General features: G+C 42.9%; 1 protein-coding gene across 10 annotated transcripts in view; it reads right to left on the bottom strand.

Moving 5' to 3' along the window:
* Positions 1–19,865, bottom strand: part of FRMD4A (FERM domain containing 4A) — a 614,972-nt gene that overhangs the window by 213,229 nt on the left and 381,878 nt on the right. For all 10 annotated transcript variants that reach the window (XM_053257645.1, XM_053257644.1, XM_053257646.1 and 7 more), the window contains one exon: positions 7,491–7,556. In XM_053257645.1, the coding sequence (XP_053113620.1) occupies positions 7,491–7,556 (66 nt within the window). The remainder of the gene's footprint in view (positions 1–7,490; positions 7,557–19,865) is intronic.

Here is a 19,865-nt window from a genome sequence, read left to right as displayed (position 1 = left end):
CCATGGGTTTAAGTGGGGTAAAAGTAGAGCGAGTTACGGAGGCATATAATAGCCTCATATAAGTGCAATAAAAATAATTTGGAGAAACCTAGAGGCTGTTCATATCAGGGTTGTTTTAATAGGGTTCTTCTCTGTTCCTTGTTATTTCCCCCCATGCACCACTCATACCGCTTGTTCCTTGGTCTTTCTCTGGCCCCTTCTGGCCAATGGCTTTCTAGAGGAGGTGGGATGCTGCTCCTCTTTCCTACCTGTGCATGTGTGGTGTGTGTCTTTGAACATTTTCAATTGGGCCCATGAAAATTTATTTCAATTGCCTTAAAAAAAACCCCAAAAACTTATTTGGGAGGAGACTTCCACAAGACCAATGCCTTGCCAGACCAACCACAAAGACACATTTTATTTCCTCGTAAAGCTTACAGTAAAAATTCTGCCTATTGCCAGCAGATGGAACTCTTCCAGGGGTGGAGCTGTAATTGTAATTGCCATGGGGCCACCATGCTCGCCGTGACGGGCATTCAGCGGCAGCCCTGGCAGCCCTTTTCTCCCCACTATGCGGCGAAAGAAGCAGCAACCTCCTTGAGGGAGAAGACTGGAGTAGGCTGCCCTGCCCTTGCCACTCAGATGCCACCACCTCTTTGCACATACAGGTTCCAGTCTGATATAGTCTTACAGTTGGGGGAGACCCAACTGTAAGGCCCCCATTGTGCTTACCCTTCTCCTGCTGACTCTTGGGTATGCTTCCTCTCAGTACATACATACACATACTTACCTTCTGTTCCCGCTCTGTGCAGTGGCATGAGGAGCATGGTGGGGCAGGACAGCCTACATTGGGCTGCTCCCTCAGGGAGGCTGCTGCCAGTCCCACACATGCAATGGAGAGAAAAGGGGCTCCCCTGGTGCATGGAAGAAAAAGAATGGGTGCCGCGAGGGGCAGGGAACCATGCCGGGGTGGGTGGGTTTCTTTTTAGCACAAAGAAACTTTTTAGCATGATGATAATGTGGCCTAAGTTCCAATGTACAAGGAAAAATCCAGTGTATGGAGGGCACCCTGATGTCTCACACAGTCTTTGACATAAATCCCCTCAATGTAGGAATGCACACTCACCCTTCCTGTCATGAAGCAAAGTAAAATTGCCATTTTGGAAAGGCAATCCTTTTTTGGAAAATAATCCCCTGTTGAAAGAACTTAGGACCCTGCATAGAGTTAGATTCCCCTAAGAAAGAGGAGAGCTGGTCTTGTGGTAGCAAGCATGACTTGTCCCCATAGCTAAGCAGGGTCTGCCCTGGTTGCATCTGAATGGGAGACTTGATGTGTGAGCACTGCAAGATATTCCCCTCAGGGGATGAAGCCGCTCTGGGAAGAGCAGAAGGTTTCAAGTTCCCTCCCTGGGATCTCCAAGATAGGGCTGAGAGAGGTTCCTGCCTGCAACCTTGGAGAAGCCGCTGCCAGTCTGTGAAGACAATACTGAGCTAGATAGACCAATGGTCTGACTCAGTATATGGCAGTTTCCTATGTTCCTATGTAAAGGCTACATATTTATTTGTATAATGGCTACCACAAACCACAGGTCAACATGTATGGGTCAGCTGTGTTGGACATGTGAGTGCAGGCTATATGCAGATGTTAGATCCAATGCACGGATGTTCAGAGTGCCAAGTCAGGATAGATGCATTTGCATGGGAAGGCACATGCAAGCCTACTTAGGAACATAGGAAGCTGCCTTATACTGAGTCAGACCATTGGAAGCTGCAGGCAGGAGTCTCTCTCAGTCCTATCTTGGAGATGCTAGGGAGGGAACTCGGGACCTTCTGCATGCAAGCATGCAGGTTCTCTTTCCAAAGCAGCTGAATCCCCTAAGGAGAATATCTTACAGTGCTCACACATGTAGTCTCTGTCTCCCATTCAAATGAAAACCAGGGTGGACCCTCTTAGCAAAGGGGACAATTCATGCTTGCTACCACTTCGAGCATCATCCAAACCATCCCCTAAAATAGTGCCTCGGCATAAGGAGTGACTGTGAATGCCAAAGACATCTCTTTAAAAAAATATTTTTACAAGAACAGTCTTAATCATTTTCTGTTGCTCCTTTTGCCTGAAAAATAACCTTGATGAGCCATTATACAACACAAAGCAATCCTGAAATGCGTTTCCTGTGATACAAATCATTTTCAAAAGGCTTCCATTCATCTTCTTCCTTTTTTGCTAGAATGAGACTAAGATTCAACCCAGTTCACCCAAGAATGCAGGCTGCTGGACAGCAATTTAAGTGCTGTGTGTTTCATTTCCTGTTTCCAACTACACCAAGCAGCATTTTTTAAAAGTCATTTTCTAACCCTTCCAATTAACCCTTTGGATACTTTATGGGAGCCAATGTAGCTCAGTGGCTACGAGAACAAGCTGGGAAAGCTTTGATCAAAAATCTAAGATCAATAATGGGGAGGACAGACATATAAAAACCATGCATCATACAAGTACAATAAAGATTCACTTTATAGAGTTACTGTAAGGATCATTGAGATAATGCTTGTGAAGTTCTTTGTGTATTTAGGGAAAGTAATTTATAAATACAAAGTATTCTTGTCCTTGTCCTGCTATGCAGTCTCTCATTCTGTTTCTCGCTTATGGCCAAAGCAAGGAAACATGGCCATTGTTGAACAGGAAACAATTCATTCAATGTCAGTGATATAAAGAAAGCAAGGCTGGAGACTGAATAGTTTTTCACAACACTGAAAGAGGCACTGCAGTTGGGAGAATCTTCATCCCAATGGCACCTTTAGTCAAATAGATTTTTGTAGTACTTCAACATCCTGCAGAATCTATTTTAACCACACAGTAATTCACTACCTGGAGTGCTGCTGAATTGTTCCACCTTTCCTTCTGCTCCATCATCTCCTTTTAATGACTTGACTGCAATTCTACACACATTTTCCTTGGAATAAGTAAGTAATATCAAATTGTTGCTCTTTTGATTACTGGGAGGAAAAATATTTCACAAAGGTGCTTATGTTTCTCAAAAAATTAAATGCCTGGGAAGCAATACCACAGGATGCAGAAGAGGAGAAGGTAGATCACTTAGGTGTTGAAGCCTGAGGAGGAGATCACAGAGGCTGCTGCTGCTGCTACACTCAGCTGTTCTCTCTCTTTCCCCAATGCTAAGGCCATAGACTATAATGAGAAATCACTAATACAATTATAACTTTTTTCTTCTTGTCAGAATGAGTTGACAATTGCATGCATGGCAGATCCTTGTAAGGCCACCCAATTAAGAAGATAGGCATTTCTGTGCAAGCACACTCACTTTAAAGTTTTGAGGCTTGGCTTTTTGCCATTTAAATGGCTGCAAATCAAACAGTCAGAACACGAATAATGTTTCTAATAATGTCCCTTTGGTGTGGTTTAAATGGTTCCTAGTTCTTTGCAAAGTTGAATAAAGAGTAGGGATGTGCACAAATCGATTTTTTTTATTTGATTTGTGCCCAAATCGAATCACCCCTGATTTTTTGTGTGTCCAAATCTACCCCTCATATCACTCGATTCGATTTGTATTTATTTGATTCGGATTTGGATAGATTCAGACCACACACTTGAAAAATAGTGACCACTATTGGTACATAAATGACCAATGAATAGAAGAAATGAGGGTGTGTAATGAATCCTCATAGGGATTCAGTGAGGAAAAGTTATTATACACTAAAGAATCCACACACTTGAAAAATAGTGACCCCACACATTTTCCTCCATAACTCCACTTCTACAAGGGCTAAAGCTTAGCTTTTTTTTTTTTTTTAAAGAAAGCTGGGAATATGTGGAAATTAATAGGACGGATCCGAATCGATTCGAATCAAATCAGGCACGATTAGATCTGGACCCGAATCTAGCCAATGGACCACAGGGGTTATCTATTTTGTCTCCAAATCACCTCTATCCACTAGATTCGGGTACAAATCAATTTGAACCCGAATCTATTTGCACATTCCTAATAAAGAGCAGCAACAATCATTTTGATGGGGAGGAGAGAGAGAGAGAGAGAGAGAGAGAGAGAGAGAGAGAGAGAGAGAGAGAGAGAGAGAGAGAGAGGCTGGGGAGGGGGAGAAAGGAAACATCTTCCCCTAAAAGCTAAATTTTTAAAAATCAACTGCTGACTGACCTCCAAACTCATTATTCTCCTTTTCTCCACTCGTCCCTACTTCATGGGAGGAACTCCCATTAACAGCAGTGAGGCTTGCATCTGAGTAACTCTTTGGGTATGTATTTGTTTATATAACATATTTATATACATCCTGCTCCCATTCATATTAATAAATGTGAATGCTAGCAGGATTCTATTTTTTTTTTAAAATAAAAGAGTAGTGGTTTCTGAGGACTTACAAATGGCAACTACCAGAAATCAAGTGGCAAAGTGGAAGTTGCTTTCATGTGCAGAAGGGAAGGTCATGATTTTGGGAGCCAACCCAGACAAATGTCACCACCTACACTGAAACCAACTTCCCTCAGAGCTGTGATATGGTCTGCCAACATATTTGCTCATCATGCAAGTCTTTCCCTCTAGCATAAGTAAGAAAAAAGTGGTCTGAAAAGAAACTGATGTTTTGTGGTTTTTTGCACAAATCATGCAAAGAAGGAAGGGGATCTGGAGAATGCTATCTGGATGCTGTGCAAAATTCCCAGTAACAATCAGTGTTTGAGGAATAAACCATCATCTGGAAGTACCCAATCAATCGATTCAAAAATAATGCATAAATCATGGTTTAGTGTTACTAGCCTGAGCCTCAGGCTCATGCATTCCTCCTCCCTTTATGTGTGAGGGGAGGAAATTTGCCACTTTCTGTTCCTGGGTTAAAACAAATCAGGGTTTGTCACTGCACATGAACCAACGAATTCTGGTTTATTCTAATCCCAGTTTGTGAACAGGTTATAAGGACTGAATCATGGTTTCATATTCTGCTGTGTTCACAAAATATGGTAAGAACAACCAGGGTTTTTCTTGATTTGTACACAGTGAGATATCTTCTCTTTCTTTTAAATCAGGAACAGAAGCTACAAATTTCCTTCCCTCACATGCAAAGGGACAGGGAGAACATGCAAGTGCAAGCAAGCACTGTGCTAATGACAGAAAATCATGGTTTGATCATGACTTAGCATTATGTCTGAGCCTGGTCATTTGTGATCATTTGTATTCATTTGTTGTTCGGGGTGATACCTCACTACCATACTGATTTGCTATTTTAGAATCATGCTTCCTCCTCCTTTTTTGGTAAGACAAGAAAGCCTTGTGTTGGTATTGACCCTCAGATGTTAATCCCAGCACTAGTGCTATTAGTCTCCGTCTAGCCCATAGGATTGTTATTAAAGTAAAATGGGGGGGGGCCTTCCTAGGGCAGGATGCAAATATGATAAATCACTGCAAAGCCCTTGCACTTAGGTGGTGTCAACCTGTGGAGGGAGAGAGGGGATATACTTCTGGCCCCTGGGCCACTGTGTCACAACCACCTGAGAATACAGAAGTTGACCTTCCTTCCTCATATCATCTTTCTTCACACACATGGTGGACAGTCAATTCCCTTCCTACTATATCTTAAGACCAAGTTCTCACTGAGGTGCTAAACCTGTGTCTGAGCCTTCAGATAGCAGGTAGTGGGGAAATCCCAGCACACAGGGTACAAGCTATCAAGAAGCTTTCTCTCTGATATGCTAGTTTTCTGTGTAAAGGCAGAAAGAAGGGATGCACAACAGGTGGAGGGAATAAGGTGAAGAACACCGTGCAAAAATATTCAAGGATTGCTCAGATACAGACATACCAACTTGGTGAGAACTGGAATTAAGACTCATATTATTGCCACAAACCTCTTTGTATCTCAAAGGCTGTGCTACAAATGCAACGTGACGTGCAGCCTATATTTATGTAGGTCATTTCACCCAAGCACAGAAGCCAAGTAATCTCAGAGATAATAGATGACAACTACTTGACAGTGAAGTTTTAGGATGCTGAAGCTTTAGAATATAGACATATATTCTAAAGCACAAGTGTTCTATTCATAAGCACAAGTGTTACCAGAACCGCTCACTTCTCCATTTGGGGGGTATTTCAGTGTACTTCCTAAACTCATGTTTAGGACATGTTTTTGCTTATAAGAACCCCCTTCAAACATGTGATCACGCTTTTGCTTTTGGGATCATACTTTTGCTGCTGTCATCGCATCTGCCACCTTGGCTGCCTGTACGCTTGCTGCCTATTCCCCTACTAACTGAGAAAAGAGGCACCTTTTTAAAGTGGTAGTTCTCTTTATTTAGCAGGGGGAGATCAAATGGCTCAATTCCCCCACCCCCAGTGGCTAATGCTGCTGTCTATCTTACATTTCATTTTTAGATTGTGAACCCTTTGGGGTATTTGTATTTGTATGCCTGCATGCACCTTGCCATTGCATGCTGCCCAGATATGCCCATGAGCTCAGCCTGTGCTTGAGCTCCATGGAGAGAAGGTTTCCAACCAGTGAAATCTAGGCAGATATGACACATAACTTGCTCTTCTCTCTCTCTTTCACCCTTAGACCTCTAACCAACTTCCTAGTATAGCAATTTAGTAATGTGTCTAACCAACCACTTTTTCATTTCCTGTACCCCTATTACCACCTTAAAAGGAGCAGCGGGGAAACACTTGACTAATAAGCAGAAGGTTGCCAGTTCGAATCCCAGCTAGTACTAAATTGGGCAGCATCAGGAAGATGCTGAAAGGCATAATCTCATACTGTGCAGGAGGAGGCAATAGTAAACCCCTCTTGTATTCTACCAAAGAAAACCACAGGGCTCTGTGGGTACCAGGAGTTGAAATCAACTGGATGGCATACTTTTACTTTACTTCCCCTATTACCCTTCAATAAAGCAACTCTTGGTTCTCTGGGTCATGTTTCCACCCTCTTTCTTTCCAGTGCATCCATGTCACAGCTGCCTGTCCTGCACAGCCCTTAAGGTATTTTTATTGCTGTTTACGGATCTGTACCATTTGACACTAATTTTCCCCACCTGTGCCACAACATATTCACGGAGGGTGGCAGCTGACATACCTCCTGCAGACCTCGTAACACAGGCAACAGAAGCTTCAGAGGCATAAATGGAGTTGAAGCTGGGCCTCTTCACTGAGTAATGACTCTTCTTTTACTTGCAAAAGAGTGCTGTGGGATCATTAATGATTTCAGTTTCTCAACTGACATCTGAAAAGGATCCTCCAGCATGACAATGAAACACTGACCCCATGAAGGGAAGCACAACAAGCAGTCACTTCCTACAAAATCCTGGGATTTCCTTTCTAGGTCTCTTGTCTACACATCGATCCACCTTGATCCAGCTTAGCTTGTCAAATGAGAGAGGATCAAAACTCAGAAGGAAGCCGACTAATGGAGATTCCATTAATTTAATTAAAACCCTCTTTTTCTGCATAGAGCAAAATTAAGCGCTGTGGCAAGCCCTCAGATCTGCAGATGGAATTCATTACCTGCACAAGGAGTTCCAACTTCCTGTCATCAAGAAGGTGCACTTGACACCGGCGGCCCTCTGTCATCTAGAAAACAAAGGAGGGGGAGAGAAGAGAGAGTTTCAGTGGATGTTTAATTCACAGGCTTGGCAAACGTCACAAGCTACTGCTAACATGCTGAAACCTTTGCTGCTCCAAACACTGTCATGGCAAAGGGTTTCCCATTCACTATGTAGCTTTCCATGGCACTGTCAAAAAGAAAAGTTGGAAGGAGAAAGAAAACAAAACAAAACATCACCCTAACAGCTGTTAGGGAACAGCACACAATGACTGAGCCCTAAGAATGGGATTGTTGCAATGGGAGAAGGAAGTTCATGGAACTGGCTCTTGAACTGGCTACATGAGAGTAAACATGGCATCCATATAATGCAATCCCCATTATCTCTGTGGTGTTAGTAAGGTAATGGCAAGAGCCATGCAAGCTGGTTTAGCCTGGGGCTACTTCCAGGACCAGAGACAAGAAGGTTCAAGTGAACAAACTGGGGATAGGGGGTGGGCACTAAATCTCTGGGATGTCCCAGAGCGTACAGGGCCATTCATATGGTGAGATATTGCATTTGCCAGACTAGGGCCTGACCCAGCAAAACCTATTGGCAACCCTAAGAATTTTGCACCAGCCACTTCAATTCTGTGCTGTTTACTTACCACATACTTCTCTAGAAGTGATTATTTAATGACTTGTCATATTTATATCTTACTCCAAGAAGCTTAGGTCACAGAACATGGGTTATCTCATTTTATCTTCAAAATAACTCTGTGAGGTAGATTGGGCTGGGATATGGTGACTTATCTATTAAGTTTAATTGCTGAATGAGGAGTTGCCTCGTAGAATAGTCTATCCAGTACATCACTCTGGTTCTCAATTAGTCTGGGTCCCCATCTTCCCATGATTCTCCATATCCATATCATGGATATCTATCTATCTATCTATCTATCTATCTATCTATCTATCTATCTATCTATCTATCTATCTATCTCCCTGCCCTGCCCTGCCCTGCCCTGCCCTGCCCTGCCTCCCCTTAAGAGACTTTTCAAACCTTTCAATTTCTGAGTTCCAGAGCAGCTGGGAATTTAGCAAATGAAGAATGTCCCTCACAAAAAGGAATTTTTAGAGAGCATACAATTACATGTAGAGAAATAGTTGAAATGCATTTAAAAACCACTAGTGAAGTATCTCTTATGCTACACTGTAAGGCTGCCATTGTAATATTCTCAGAGATTGAGGGAAGGGACACATGGAAGGTATTCCCACAATCAGTAGAAAGCAGGTTAAGAGAACCTAGATCTGTCCTTTGGCCAGCCAGTCACTTACAGGATTCAGTTTTAAGCAAGGGTAAAAAATGATGCCTGCAGATATTAGAAGCAGAATCCTGTGAACAGTAGTGGCTGTAGTTGAAAATTGGCAGGAAAAGGATTTTCAAGTGATTTTCAAGTGCCTCCTAGCTGATATCAAATAGATAGGCTCCTAATTTTTTTTAAAACGATTTTGTATTAGAAGGACTGTCATTCAAATGCAGAAATTTTATTAAAGTTATCATATGTGTTTTAATTGATTAAACTCACAGAAATATGCATATTAATAAAATGAACAACAGACTTGTTCTTTGTTTTTAGATCAGGACTCCTCAACTTTGGCCCTCCAGCTGTTTTTGGACTACAACTCTCATAATCCCCAGCCTCAGTGGCCTATAGTCAAGGATTATGGGAGTTGTAGGCCAACATCTGCAGGAGGGCCAAAGTTGAGCAGCCCTGTTTTAGATGTTGCAGTTATGTGTCCTAGCAGGTACATAAGAAGAGGCATTCCCTCCCATGTAGGGGATAAAGGAGGAGGAATACCTCTTCTAAGAAGGCACCTGCTGCCTATGCATTTCTGTAAGTACTTACAGTATTTTTAACATGCTGTCTTTTTAATTGATCAGGATATTTTAAATTGATTAAACATTTCTACGCTAGGTTTTGACTGATTTCTTCCCACCTACAATTGATCCCTCACCCCACCTGCTGTCTGAAACAGTCCAGTCTAGCAGGAGATGCATCATGTGTCCTGTGACACTGCTGATTTAATTGTGTTGTTCTTGAAGAATGACTTTGAATAAGAAGACATTACTTTTTATCCTCTCTCTCACTCTGAAGTATTGATCTGCCAAGTGCTAATGTATATTCCACCCAAAACTTTCATCTCAGACATTAAAACAATGTTAAAATCTATGAGTAATTAAAAGTCTGGGTGAACAAATGTGTCTTGACTGCCTTTAACCCACACAATAAGTACCTTTATCTTATTTGGATTCAGTCTCAGTTTGTTATATCTCATCCAGCCCATGACCAGCTCCAGGCAGGCATTTAGGGAGGTTATGCCTTTTCCTGATGATGCTGGCACTGGAGACATTATGGAGCCTTGTGGAACTCCATACCAGAACTCTTGTTTTGAAGAGCAACAGTCTACAAGTGGCACCATCTGGAATCTGCAAAGCAGTACCTCCCATTCCTAACCCTCTCAGATGCTCCAGAATCCAGATACCATGTTCAATGGCATTGAAAGCCGCCAAGAGATCCAAAAGGACCAATAGAGTCACACTCGCTCTGTCAATTCCTATCCATCAGGCTGACCAAGGCAGTCTGCAGCACATAACTCACCCAAAAGCCAGTTTGAAATGGATCTAGATAATCTTTTTCATCAAGAACCATCTGGAGCTGAGAGGCCACCACTCTCTCAATGACCTTGCTCAGCCATGGGCCTATAATTGCTTAACTCAGAGGGATCCAATGTAGGCTTCTTCTCCTGATAACTGCCTCCTTAAGACAAGAAGGCATTCTGCCCTCCCTCAGAGAAGCAATTATGATGTCTACTAGATCCCCTCCAATAACCTTTCTACCAGAGAGTATAAGCCATTTGGACAAGGGTCAAGAGAACACATGGTAGGCAGCACCACTCGAAGCAGCATGTTCATGTCCTCAGGAGTCAGACTGAAACTGATCCAAGCTCACCATATAAGAGGAGCTGCTGAACACTTCCACTATAGATTCTGTGATAAATGTGGAGTCCAGATTGGCTTGAGTATGAGAGATTTTATGCACAAAAAATTCATTTAAAATGTCACAATAGGTAACTGATGGTTCCAAATACAGATTCAGAGAAGAAGGGCTGTGTACTAGTCCTCTCACAGCCCTGGATAACTCTGCTGGAAGTTAGCTTGCGGATGCAATGGGGGCAGAAAAGAATAGTTGCTTTGCCGCACATATTGCAACAGTGTGGAGTTTCTAGATAGCAAGATACTTTTTGCTTCGAGCCAGATGGCTTGTGACTATCATTTGATTCTGCTAGGCAGCAAACAAAAAGACAGGGTACCTAAGGAGAGATCATCTACAGCAGCACAGCAAATCCCCAACTTCCTGGCTTATTTATGAACTCTTGAAGGAATGTCAAGGTGTATTTCCATGCTCTTCTGACAAAAAACACACAACTGCATGTGTTTGTCAGAGTATTTCATTGCACAGCAAGAGCAGAAATGAGAAAGTGCCTTCCTATCACACAGAGGTTTCTGTACTTGACACTTTTCAGGATGTGCTAGTCCACATGAACTGTGATGTTGTGCTGGTGCCCTCAACATTTCTCAAGGGATGATGAGCCAAGAAATCATGCTCTGGACTTTCTCATAGTCAGATAAAGGGAAAGCAAAACTACTGCTCAATTGAGAGATCCATTATGACACAATTATGTGATTTATCATACATGGAAGTATTATGGCAGATTTAGAATCTTCTTATATAATAGATGGTGAAATTGATCTCTCTTTACCAAAATGGGGACCAGTTAATCTGAAGATTATAGACTTGACAAAGCAACAAAAAAACAGGGACGCCCCCCAGAAGATACTTTATTCCCATTGAACTTATTAAATCTAATATGGTGTGGTTCTAGCGGCATTATTATTCACTTTTATTGATCAGTAAGTATGTATGCCTAGAGACTTGGAATTGTCTATAATAATCCTGATCTATAAGAAAGGTAATAAAAAAATCCAGCCAATTATAGACCGCTGAGTCTTTTGTCCTAGTAAATTATTAAATTGCATGCTAGAAACCTATACTGGAAATTCCTTAATTGGTTGGATCACAAAAGCAGATGAACAAAGGGATTAGTTCTGTGCAAACTACTCTAAATATATGTATTTACTTATTATTATTTATATACCGCCCAAAACACAAGTTCTCTGGGCAGTTTACAAAACAATAAAAACAGCCAATAAAAGATAAAAACATTTCAACAATTAAAATTAAAAAGGTAAAACTATTAAAACACAATTAAAACAGTATCTAATTAAAAGCCTGGGTGAACAAATGCATCTTGACTGCCCTTTTAAAAGTTGTAAGAGATGGGGAGGCTCTTATTTCAGCAGGAAGTATGTTCCAAAGCTTCGGGGCAGCAATGGAGAAGGCCTGTCCTCGAGCAGTCACCAGATGAGCAACTGCAGACGAACCTCTCCAGATGATATCAATGGGTGGTGTGGTTCATAGCAAAGAAGATGTTCTCTTAAATACCCATGGCCCAAGCTTTATAGGTTATAACCAAAACCTTGTATTCTGCCCGGAAACTTACCGGCAGCCAGTGTAGATGTTTTAAGATAGGAGTGATATGGTCTCTCTGAGATGACCCAGAGACCAATCTGGCCACTGCATTCTGGACTAACTGCAGTTTCAGGACTACGTACAAAGTCAGCCCCACATAGAGTGCATTGCAGTAATCAAGTCTGGAGGTGACCAGCAGATGTACTATTGTTCTGAGGTCATTTATCTCAAGAAATGGATGTAGCTGGCATATCAGCCAAAGCTGATAAAAGGCACTTTTGGCCACTGCCTCAGCCTGGGACACCAGGGAAAGTTTTGTGTCCAGAAGCACCCCCAGACTGCGTACCTGTACCTTCTGGGGAAGTGTGACCCCATTCAGAACAGGCAGATCAAAATCATCTCCCGAGTTATGACCTTGCACAATAAGTACCTCCATCTTATTTGGATTCAGTCTCAGCTTGTTACCTCTCATCCAGCCCATCACTGCCTCCAGACTGGCATTTAGGGAGGTTATGCCTTCTCCTGATGACGTTGACATGGAGAAATAGATTTGGGTGTCATCAGCATACTGATAACACCCAGCACCAGATCTCCTGATGATCTCTCCCAGGGGTTTTATGTAGATGTTAAACAACATTAGAGACAATATGGAGCCCTAAGGAACATCATACCGAAGTTCAGTTTGGGTTTTTTTGCTTTTTAAAATTTTATTGGTTTTTACAATATCTTAACAATCCCGTTACATCTAATTAAGTAAATATTGACTTCCCGCTCACCAATCTGTGCGATTCATTAACTATACAAATCAACCATTGCAATAATAATTCAAAGCATATATCCTACACATTACAAACTCGGTTTTACTCTACCCGACCTGCTATTATTACTAAATTTCAAACCCTGCTGAAAAATCGATATTAGAAAAATAGTTCTTTAAGTATAGTAAGAATGGTTTCCAATCTTCTTTAAAACGTTCCAAGTTTTCATCCTTTATCAGTACTGTAAGTTTTGCCATCTCAGCATATTCCAAAATTTTTATCAGCCAATCTTCTTTTGAGGGCATTTCATTGTCCTTCCATTTCTGCGCATATACTATTCTGGCCGCCGTGGTTGCATACATAAAAATTGTTAAATTTCTTCTGGAAAACTCTCCTTGCGTTATTCCCAGCAGGAAGGATTCTGTTTTCTTAGGAAATGTCATTTTAAAAATTTTCTTCAACTCATTATATATCATAACCCAAAAGGCCTTTGCCTTCCCGCAAGACCACCACATATGAAAAAAAGTTCCTTCACAGTGTCCACATTTCCAACATTTGTTTGGAACATTTTAATACATTAATGCTAATTTTTGGGGTGTCAAATACCACCTGTACATCATCTTATAATAATTTTCTTTTAAAGTATAACATGCAGTATACTTTAAATCCATTTTCCATAATTTTTTCCAAGCTGCCATATCTATATTATGACCCACATCTTGAGCCCATTTTATCATAGTCGTTTTAACCACTTCATCTCTTGTCTCCTCCAGAAGCAGCAGCTTATACATTTTAGAAACTAATTTTTCATCATTTTCACACAGCTCCTTCTCAAATCTCGACATTTGATCCTCAAATCCAACTTTAAGTTCTTTCTTATAGATTTCATTTAACTGATGGTACTGAAACCAGTTACTAACCAGATTTTGTACTTGTTAGGTTTTTTAACTTACAGCCCTTTTCTTGGAAACATAACAAATCCCTATAGGTACCCCATTCAGGTTACATATTTATCTCTTTACGTGCTAACTGAAGTTCAGTTTTTGAAGAACAGTCCCTGAGAGACACCTTCTGGAATCTGACCGAGAGATAGGAGTGAAACCACCGCAAAGCAGTGCCTCCCACCCCAACCCCCTCAGACGCTCCAGAAGGATACTGTGGTTGATAGTATTGAAAGCTGCCGAGAGGTCCAAAAGGACCAACAGAGTCACTCTTCCTCTGTCCATTCCCAATTGGAGATCATCCATCAGGCTGACCAGGGCAGTCTCCATCTCATAGCCCACCCAAAAGGTGGCCTGAAAAGGGTCTAGATAATCAGTTTCATCCAAGACTATCTGGAGTTGGGAGGCCACCACCCTCTCAATTACCTTGCCCAGCCACGGACGGTTGGAGACAGGCCTATAGTTGCTCAACTCGGAGGAATCCAGGGCAGGTTTCTTCGGAAGTGGTCTAATAATTGCCTCCTCAAGACAAGAAGGCATCTGGCCCTCCCTCAGAGAAGCATTTATGATCTCTACCAGGCCTTCTATGACAACCTCCCTGCCAGATGAGTATTAGCCACGTCAGGCAAGGGTTGAGAGAAGAGGTGGTAGGCCACATCACTCCAAGCAGCTTGTCCACATCCTCACGAGTCACAAACTGAAACTGATCCAGCCTAACCACATAAGAGGAGTCACTGGACACCTCCGATTGTACTCCGATACACTGCAGTAATTGTGGAGTTTGAATCCAAATCAAGGTTTGGTTTGTGACATTTAGTGAACAAATATAAAAACAAGCTGAGGGGAGTATTGTATGCTATCTTTAGTGATTTTAAGGCAGCTTTTTATTTTATCCCACATGATATATCTTCTATATATATAATTCTCTAAGGCGTACCCGTGGCTAATCCTATGTGTGGCAGCTCTTGTGAGAGTTTGCAAGCAGAAGCACCATGGCGATTGGTCAGTGGAGATTCCACATGCAGATAGGGAGGAGGAGCCTGTGAGAGCAGAAGCACCATGGCGATTGGGCAGTGGGGATTCAATATACAGATAGGGAGGAGGAACCTGTGATATTTAAGGACAGTTGGAATGCAATTGTTACTGGTCAGAAGATGTTCTTGATTGTAGAGGAGAGGAATCTATCTATCTATCTATCTATCTAAGGATAGTGTGAAGAGAGGGGTCGTGAGGGAGGAAAGAGCCCCTTCAGGATAAGGAGGCTGCCGTTGTGTGAATTAGATGAGAAAACAAGATGAACAAGATCTGTTAACTCAAGAAGGGAGAGAGAAAGAGAGAAAGGGAAAAAAGAAGGAATGTGAAGAAAGACAGAAGGGAAGAGTGAGTGGCGGAGAGAGAAAAAGAAGGGAGGGGAAGAGAGGAAGAAGGAAGGATGAGGGATGGGCACAAGCCTGTCAGTGGCCTGAGGGGAATGAGCTGAGGGTGGTGGCAGCAAGGAAGGGCCTGGTCAACCACTGCTGCTGCTCCTGTGGGGAGGAGCAGGAGTGGCGTGAGGGTGAGGGTGGGGAGATCTCTGAGGATAGGGGGCTGCAGCTTGGCCAATAGGCACCAGCAACGCTGCAGGCATGACCAAGAGGGGTGAGGGGGATGGAATAAAGGGATGGAGGAGTGACCAAGAGGGGTGAGGAGGATGGAAGCAACCAGATGGAGGAGGAGCAGCAGGAGTGCGGCTCAGGTGAGGGTGGAGGGAAATCAGGTACTAGCATGCAGATGCTCTGCGTGGGTTAAGCTAGTTATGGAATAAATTGGCAAATTCTATGACAATTACTTTTACTAATTTAAAATCTTTATAGGGGCACCTACTTTAGGTGCAATTTGCTGGGGCATCTGATGAACCCTATAAACATGGGGAAAGGGATGCAACAGGCCCCCACTATGGGTTGTCTTAACTTTGCGTATTGTCAGTATATTGATAACACAAAGCACCAAATCACGATGACCTCACCCAGTGGTTTCATGTAAATGTTAAAAAGCATTGGTGACAGAATGGAGCCCTGAGGGACACTATACTGTAGCTCCCATTTTGAAGAGCAACTGTCACCAAGTGCCACCATCTAAATTCTACCCAACATATAAAAGCAGAAACACTATAAAACAGTGCCTCCTGTCCCCAAATCCCTCAGGTGATCCTCCGCGGTCGGGTAATGGACACCCAACCTCAGCATATATGGGGGGGGGGATATCAAAAAAGGGATTAAACTCACATATCCGTGGGTCGGGGGTGGCCAGAAATGACCTTGGAGGTAATTTCTGGCCACCATTTTGAGTGTGGGAAACATTTTTAGGCTCATTTAGTTTTTTAAAAACCTAGTGAAAAACCACTGGAAAAGGTTTAAAAATGGATAATTTCTGATTTCGGGGAAGCATTGCTGGATTACTGGGGGCCTGCAGAGCATGGTAGGGCACTTTATTTTGCCCCTTTAACTCCTCTTTTGCATTTTGGGGGCAATTTTCAGGCCTCCAGGAACCTAATCTCTGTAATCCCATTGCCCCAATGACTCAGTATTCGTGGTTTCCATATCTGCGGTCATTGCGAAGAACGGAACTCCCATAAATATAGAGGTTCTCCTGTATAGTTACAGTTATTGTATGGTTCTCAGATTTGTGGCTTTGAAGTGGGTACAGTTCAAGATTCTTAGGTCTATCTTTGCAACTCCGTGTTGTGTGTCCAATGTTATTTCATAGTTAGAGACATGTCTTCCAAGAATGGGGAAATGTTTGTGGATAGATATTTTTAAATTTTGAGAGGCCCAAACTGGATTAGCCCCCTTGGTATCAGAAGATGAATACCCCTCTGATTAGACAAGATTAATTATTGAAAAGCTTTGTACGTGTGGTCTTCCAATGGAATATCTGTCCCCATTAGGTTATGAAAATGCAAACTCCCTAATAAAGCCACAACTGCTAGATATGGATCATCCAAAAGAATTATAGGTTTAATAAACAAACAAAACAACAAACTTTCCCATGCATGTGCTGGTGGCAAAACAAATGTGCATTCTAGACTTCACAAAGAACAATATGCATGTTATTCCTGAACTAATATTTTAATTTTTTTAGACAAAGTATTTTGTGTGAAATAGACCTTTCTCTTGAATCACACTGAACCTTTTGAAAATTCTCTGCTTGGCTATAAAAGCTTCAATATAGCCTTCACAGAGAAACATATGTATATGTTCAGCAAATACAGGACAGGTGTCCCCCCCCCACACCCCACATTTGATTTTATGTATTGGATACATCTTATCAACATTATCTCACTCTCTTTGGGACCTCCAATGACCCACACATGGCATTCATTCAGCAGGCAGAAAGGAAATTCCTTTTAAAGGAAGTTACTTGGCAACTACCAGATCTTGGCCTGTTTGCATTAAGAAAGGATTTTGTAGTTACCTCTGACATCAGTCTATAGCTTTAAATCTCATTTACAGACTGCTGGCCCAAATATTTACCCAGTGGATTTCTCAGCTAAGGATCACACAGAGAAAAGGGTAATTGTGTTTCACTGCTCCACTAACCATCTTGGGAGTTTAGTGCCTGACCTAGGCATTTTGTCTGCAACTCCAAACATGAGTTAAGGGGACTAGTATAGTGTCCCCTTTAAGCCAGAAGGGAGAAGGGGAAACCTTTGAAAGGGAAACCTTCAAAGAAATGAACAGAATAATCTCTGATGCTGACCTATATTAAAAGGGACTGAACAAAATTTAATTACTTTATCACCTCCTTTTCTCCATCTGTAACGTAACCATCAGGTCAGTTGCAGCAAATGAATGAAATATATTTCCCCCAAATGCTATCCAATTAGTTCCCAAATGGCCAGTGCCCTTTTGGCACTGCCAGGATGCATCTGCCCATGAGGTACATTTCAGTGAAAATGGGGGTATGTATTCAATGAGAATCATTCCAAAAGCCATACTGCAGTTGCAAATACGGCATCAGAGATGGTCCCTGGAGGCTAGGGTTGCCATATTCCGGCTTTCCAAATCTGTGTGCCTAATTTGCATATTATGTAAATTGGCTTGAAAATAATTTTTGAGCAGAATAGTGACTGCATGTTTTGCTCCATAACTCCACTTCTACATGGGCTAGAGCCTAGCTCCCCCCCTCTTTTTAAATGAAAGCTGAAATCCAGGTAAATCTGGGTGGGCACAATCCCAAAAAATGTGTGGACTGTGATGTACGAAGTCCCTCATTCAAATCTTTCCTCAGCCATAAACTTACTAAGCAGTCTTAGTCTTAGCTCTCTGTCTTCCAAGGGCGGAGCCACCATTGGGCCAACAGGTTCAAAGAACCTGGGCCGCGCCCAATCAGGGGTTGTGCCTCACGGCCCCAACACCCCCGCGTCTGACATCAGATGCGGGGGTGCTGGTTTAGCTCCCGAGCGGGGGCTAAACTCAGGCTGGCACTGCATTCATAGCGCAGCCAGGAGAGGCTCTTCCCTGCTAATGCAGCGCCAGCTTAAGTAGCTCGTGAAGGGGCCACACGGCCCCTTCAGGAGTTAAAAGGCTGGCGCTGTGTTCGCAGCTCTTCCTTGCTAAGGCAGGGAAGAGCCGCTCCTGGCTGCACTGTGAAAGCAGCAGCAGCCTTAATTTAGCTCCTCGAGGCTCCGTTCGGGAGCCAGACCACTCCCCAATTTCTGACATCAGACGAGCAGGTGTTAGTGGTGTGCACGGACTGGTCCGGAATTCCGGCGGTCCAGCGGTTTGGAAGGGCGGGGGAGTGTCTCTTTAAGGGGGGGCAGTAGTACTTACCCCCCCTCTGCTCTTCCCCCTCCGGCACTGGTGCTTCTAAAAATGTTCTTGGGGTGGCAGAGTTCCTCCCTGCCGCCCCTGCCCCCGTCGTTGTCTCTGTAAGCCTTAAACTACGAAGAACTGGCGGCGCGCGCTTGTCTCCACTGCTGGCGTGTGCGCGCCACATATGTCACTCTGCGGGCGCGCGCCAGCAGTGGAGACGAGCGCGTGCCGCGAAGGGCGCATGCGCGCTGCCAGCTCTTCGTAGTTTAAGGCTTACAGAGACAACCATGGGGGCAGGGGCGGCAGGAAGGAACTCTGCCGCCCCGAGAACATTTTTAGAAGCACCAGCGCCGGAGGGGGAAGAGCGGCGGGGGGGGGGGTAAGTACTACTGCCCCCCTTAAGGAGACACTCCCCCCAGTGCCTGACCACGCTTCTGTGGTTCCGTGCACATCCCTAGCGGGTGTGACTAGCCCCCATGTCTGATGTCAGATGTGGGGTCAGCGGGGCCGTGGCCGCACATGGGCTGCCAGCGGTCAGGCTCTGTGCCTGCTGTCTTCAGTATGGAGATGATACTGATTTACCTGACAGTGGCTGCTTATTTTATTTTATTTATTGTAAAATTTATACCCCGCCTTTTGTTAAGAAAATCCCAAGGTGGCTCACAACAAAATTTAAAAACACAACTACAAAAAAGATATATTAAACTACTGAGCTAAAAAATATTTTTAAAATCTGATTTTTTTAAAAAAAATTAAAACACAAGCATAAAAACAGTACAAAACACAAGAAGCAGCAGTGGAGACAATTATATAAAAGCCTGGGCAAAACGCCATGATTTGACACGCTTTCTAAAAACTGTTGTGAAGACTACTGAGATAATGTATTGGAAGTGCTTTGAAAGGCCATTCAAAAAGTAGCAAACGAAGTATTAATATCACTTCAAACCTTGGCATGGAGGCAGGATGTTCCAATTCTACAACTCCAGGAGATTCAGTGTATTCACACAATAAACTGGAATAATGAGAGTATAACATATAGGAAATCTCACCTCCTTCAGTTTTCATTTTTGTTCATTCATGTTTGGTTCCAAGTAATTAAAAAAAACAGACATATGCTTAGATTTAAAACCATTAGTACCAGAGATGTTCATTAATTGATGAATGTTCTCATCACAATAGCCTCATACAGACGTGCATCTCAAAGGATGGTGTAATTGTGTGCCCCGTCCAACGGGGAAATGGAATGCTCTGCCAATTTGTCAATCATTTCACTCA

The sequence above is a fragment of the Hemicordylus capensis genome, chromosome 5, assembly GCF_027244095.1.
Source record: "Hemicordylus capensis ecotype Gifberg chromosome 5, rHemCap1.1.pri, whole genome shotgun sequence".
NCBI lineage: Eukaryota > Metazoa > Chordata > Lepidosauria > Squamata > Cordylidae > Hemicordylus > Hemicordylus capensis.
Note: the sequence above shows the minus strand (reverse complement) of the source record. Positions and strands in the feature narration are given on the sequence as shown.